Source organism: Merops nubicus, unplaced genomic scaffold (genome assembly GCF_000691845.1).
Source record: "Merops nubicus isolate BGI_N331 unplaced genomic scaffold, ASM69184v1 scaffold24365, whole genome shotgun sequence".
Taxonomy (NCBI): domain Eukaryota; kingdom Metazoa; phylum Chordata; class Aves; order Coraciiformes; family Meropidae; genus Merops; species Merops nubicus.
The window spans coordinates 1-4,860 of NW_008611961.1; the positions used below are offsets into that span (position 1 = coordinate 1).

The 4,860-nt window shown below is 55.6% G+C and overlaps 1 protein-coding gene across 1 annotated transcript; it reads left to right on the forward strand.

Moving 5' to 3' along the window:
• Positions 1-4: 4 nt before the first annotated feature.
• Positions 5-4,860, forward strand: UBL7 (ubiquitin-like 7; the record flags this gene model as incomplete). Its single annotated transcript, XM_008941410.1, has 10 exons — positions 5-77; positions 363-482; positions 995-1,077; positions 1,184-1,268; positions 1,556-1,613; positions 1,960-2,093; positions 3,081-3,130; positions 3,673-3,840; positions 3,991-4,113; positions 4,723-4,860. Coding segments are annotated over 10 exons (1,032 nt in total), but the record flags the coding sequence as incomplete, so codon positions are not given.

A 4,860-nucleotide genomic window follows, 5' to 3' on the forward strand; every position in this document is an offset into this window, starting at 1 on the left:
CGGGTGCAGCATCTCCTGCCTCAAGCAGCTCATCACCGGCAAGCTGCAGGAGTCCGTCCCAGACCCCGAGCTCATCGGTAGGTGCCCGTGCCGGTCGTGTCGAAGCCCTGCCGCCTTCTCCTGCTCCGTGTCCTTGCCACCGCTAGCGTATTCTTGTGGGATCTCTCAGGAGAGCCGTGAGAGGTCAGCTCTACTGACAGGTGGCAAACACACGTTCTGTGAATCCTAGCTCCATAACTAAGCTGTGTTAAGGGGTTCCTGTGCTGCTGGCCATGTGGAGCAGTAACCCTCCTTCCTTAAAACTCCCCCACGGCCTTTGCTTTCTGTGCCATGGATGTTTATCTTGAACTTTTCTCTCCTAGATCTGATCTACTGTGGCCGCAAGCTGCGGGATGACCAGACGCTCGATTTTTACGGCATCCAGTCTGGCTCCACCGTTCACGTCCTGCGCAAGTCCTGGCCTGAGCCAGATCAGAAACCAGGTGAGGAGGAGATGGCATGAGTTACCACCGCTTAGATCTCCTCAGGACGTGGCTGGTGTTTGTGTGGAAACTCCCCACCTCTAACAGCAGCAAACAATCATTATGTTTTTCATGCTGACGGCAGAGTTAAAGAATGAGCTGCGCAATGTGGAGAGCAAATAATGTTGACTAATTACAGGGTGTTGCCAGTGAATGGGGAACAAAGACTGGTTACTGAGCTCGAGGCACGTGCAGGCCTCTGTGTGTTCCTGTAGAATGAGATGGGTTGGAGTTGTTACTTTAACACGGCTCCTTTTGTAGGAGGATAGCTCTCTAGTTTTCTGTGTCTGGAAGCTGAGAGTGCAGTTACTTGTTACGCTGTGGTAGCTGTACTCTGACATTCACAGTCAGTAGTCCCTTCCTCTTTGGATCAGCTGAATCCAGGGGCAGTAAAGAATCACCAGTGTGTAAAACGACTTGTAAAGCTGCCAAAGGGAAAACTGTATTTTGTCCTGTCCTTTTTCCCCCATCAGAGCCCGTGGATAAGGCGGCAGCAGTGCGGGAGTTCCGGGTCCTTCACACTGCCCTGCACAGCAGCCCTGCCTACAGAGACGCGGTGAGTGGAGCTTCCTGCCCTGCTGCCTGGGGGTCTGCTGCCTGTTCCATGCCGGGGCCTCGTCATGCAACGCTGCTGATCCCTCCCCACCCCGTTTCTATGGCAGGTCTTCAAAATGCTGGGGAACAAGGAGTCGCTGGATCAGATCATTGTAGCTACTCCCGGCCTTAGTAGCGACCCTGTTGCTTTGGGTGAGTCCAGAGAAGATCCGGAGGATGTGAAGAAAGCCAAATGAAGTTAGTGTGTGTTTAATTCCTGGCACGGGGAAAGCCCCGACCCTTGGTTGCGATCGAGAGTCTCTCCAGGAAGACATAAAAGGCTTCAGGGAGAACAATAATAGAGTATTTACAGTGTCTGCTAGTGACTCAGATCCTGAAAAACAACTAATTCTTTTGTTTTTTTCCCATGGCTCTCATTTGACTGACTCCTGTTTCTCGTATCCTGTCTCTTACTCGTGGTGTTTCCTGGTCCCTCCCAGGAGTGCTGCAGGACAAGGATCTCTTCTCCGTGTTTGCAGACCCCAGCATGCTGGACACGTAGGTTCCTGTGAACTGGGACAGTGATGGAGCAGCACCTTTGTTGCGCTGTTAGACTGGGTGGGGGAGAGAGAGAGAGTTTTTCTCTTGCCTGCCAGTACAGATACACCAGGCCAGAGGTTTGGGAACTGATAGTTTGACACCTGTCTCCCTCCACTGCTGGGTTAAACCGAAGGGTGTTTGGTGGGAGACAGAGCTGTCATTACCTCCAGACTGTGGGTGCAGCTCTGGGGCTGGCTGCTTACAGCAGAGAGCTGCTCTCGCAGGAGCACAGGGGAGATATGCACCATGGGAGGTCCTAATTTCCCTGTGTATGTGATTCCTTCTTCCCCGTCCTTCTCTGCAGGCTAATCCCAGCTCACCCTGCTCTTGTGAATGCCATTATCCTTGTGCTGCACTCGGTGGCTGGCAGCACCCCCCTCCCAGCCCCCGAGACGTCCTCCCGAGGCATGTCCTCTGGCTCCTACCGGGACATGCCAGGTATGTCAGCCACACAGATCAGCAGGGAGCCTGCAGGAACGATGGTGGGCTCTGGGATCTGCAGATAAATCTGTGCTCATCTGCTCCGGGGAGACCTGCTGTGTCCAGCTCTGAAGTCCTCAGCACAGCACACAGGGACCTGCTGGAGCGGGGCCAGAGGAACCGCAGCAATGACCCAAGGGGGGAACCCCTCTGCTGGGAGCCCAGCAGGAGAGAGCTGGGCTTGGGCAGCCTGCAGAGGAGAGAAGGCTCCGGGAAGACCTTCTGTTGGCCTGCCAGGACTTGAAGGGCCCTGTCAGGAAGCTGGGGACAGACACTTGAGCAGGGTCTCTTGAGAGAGAACAAGGGGGGGGATGGTTTGAAACTAAATGGGGGAGATTAATACTAGAGAAAAGGAAGAAATGTTTGATGCTGAGGGTGGTGAGCCCCTGTCCCAGGTTGCCCAGAGAGGTGGTCGATGCCCCATCCCTGGAACCATTCCAGGTGAGGTTGGCCGGGGCTCTGAGCAACCTGCTCTAGTTGGGGATGTCCCTGCTCCCTGCAGCGGGTTGGACTAGGTGTTCCTGGAAGGTCCCTTCCCACCCAAACCAGCCTGACTGTATGGTTCTGCACTGACAGAGTCACTCCCAGGCTGAAAGAAGTTTGGGTTCCTGAGTGAGGAACACATGCTGTGCTTTGATACCTTTTGCACTGGGAGACTAATCCAGGGCACTTTGGCTTCAGGGCCTCTCCCAACCAAGTGTGTTTAATAATGACTGTTGGTAGCATAGAGCCATGGCCTCCGTTTTGTGCAAATGATGGGTCTGACTTGTCCTCCACTGACCTGCTGCACTTGACCTTGTTGGTGCTGAGGCCTCTGTCTTAACCAGAGACTGCTTTGGCTGGGGCTGAGCCTGGCTGCACTGCCAAGGGCTCCACAGGCTTCTCATCTGGTGCCTGATTCTTGCCAGTGCCTGTTTTTCTGCATGATTCTCCTTTCTGTTGCAGGAGGCTTTCTCTTTGAAGGTCTCTCTGATGAGGAAGATGACTTCCACCAGGTGAGTGGCCAGCTTGGGTGCATTGGCTGTTTGGGATTTGCAGTGTGGGTGTGACTTTTTCTCTCCATCCATCTCGTGTAGAGCACAAGCTGCTCTGGCTCTGGGGGTATTGTGGAGACAAACATATGGATTGTGGAGTGCTTGGATGCTCTCCACATTAGGAAGCATGGGAGTGTTGGCCCCTGCCCTTCTGCACCGGAGGGAGGTTCTCCTCGCCAAAGGACAAAGTGTTTTCTAAGAGAAATTACATATTTAGGCCCAAAAAGTGCCTGTCAACAGCTAAGTGTTTGTTAGGGGCGTTGTTTTTAAGCTGGTGGATGATACATCAAAAGGTTTACTGCCGATTTCCACAGCTTTGTAAGAGCTGAGCTTGTGGAAAAAAAGCACATCCCGTTCTGTCATGTTTGTTTTTTAAAAGTTCTGCACTTGTGAGTTCCAAGTACTGCAGGAAAAGGATCCCTGGGAACGAGCACGGGAGCCAGGCGATGCTGGGTCACGGGAACCCTCATCAGAGGTGCTGTGGTTTCTTTCCCCCCGCGCAGAGCACCAGATCCACCCCGTCCAGCAGCGCCTCTGGCTCCCGCCCGGCTTCCCTGGGCTACGCTGGGGCTGCCGGGCCCCGGCCCATCACCCAGAGTGAGCTGGCCACCGCCCTGGCCCTGGCCAGCACCCCGGAGAGCAGCTCCCACACGCCCACCCCCGGCACCCAGGTAGGAGGGACAAGGCTGACAAGGCTGGGGAGATCCTCCCGGGGGCCGGGGCTGCTCCGCTGTGCCTGGGTGCTGCTCCCGACGGGCTCCAGGAGGGAGCTTCCTGCCAGGAGCAGTCTCCTGACCCACCTACAACTTCTTTCCTCCTAGGGTCACTCCTCTGGCACCTCCCCGATGTCATCCAGTGTCCAGTCAGGAACGCCCATCACCAACGACCTCTTCAGCCAGGCCTTGCAGCACGCCCTGCAGGCCTCGGGGCAGCCCAGCCTGCAGGTCGGTGTCGAAGCCTTTTCCTGCAGCTCCGTGGTTCCTCCTGCTGCCTCCTGTGGCAGGACGTTAAGCTTGAAAGGGGCATCGCTGGCCCTCTGGGGATTTGGGGAGTTTGCAGCAAGGCTTTCAAGATCTGCTTGCACACTGAGTGTTGTGCTTGTGAGATAAAATCATAGAGTCCTGGTTGTGAAAAGACCTTTAAGATCATCGAGTGCAACTGTTAACCCAGCACTGCCAGGTCCCCACTGACCCATGTCCCTCAGCACCACATCTCCCCGGCTTTGGACCCCCTCCAGGGCTGGGGACTCCACCACTGCCCTGGGCAGCCTGGCACAGCCCTGGACAACCAGGTTGGGTGGGGAAGAAAATGTTCCACAGGTCCACCCTCCAGCCCCTCAAGGTCCTTCTTGGAGTGAGGGGCCCAAAACTGACCCCAGGGTTCTAGGGGCGGCCTCCCAAGTGCCCAGTGCAGCTGTAACTGTATACCAGTAACACCAGTGCTGAGTATAGAGGTGGGAACGCAGTGTGGAGGAGTGGGCTGTGGGGGAGGCTGGTTTGCTTCTGCTTGGGCTCTCACGCCTACCCTTGGTTTCTTTTCTTTCCTGTCTGTAGAGCCAGTGGCAACCACAGCTTCAGCAGCTGCGGGACATGGGCATACACGATGATGAGCTAAGTCTCCGAGCCCTGCAGGCCACTGGAGGGGACATTCAGGCTGCCCTGGAGCTCATCTTTGCTGGTGGGGCTCCCTAG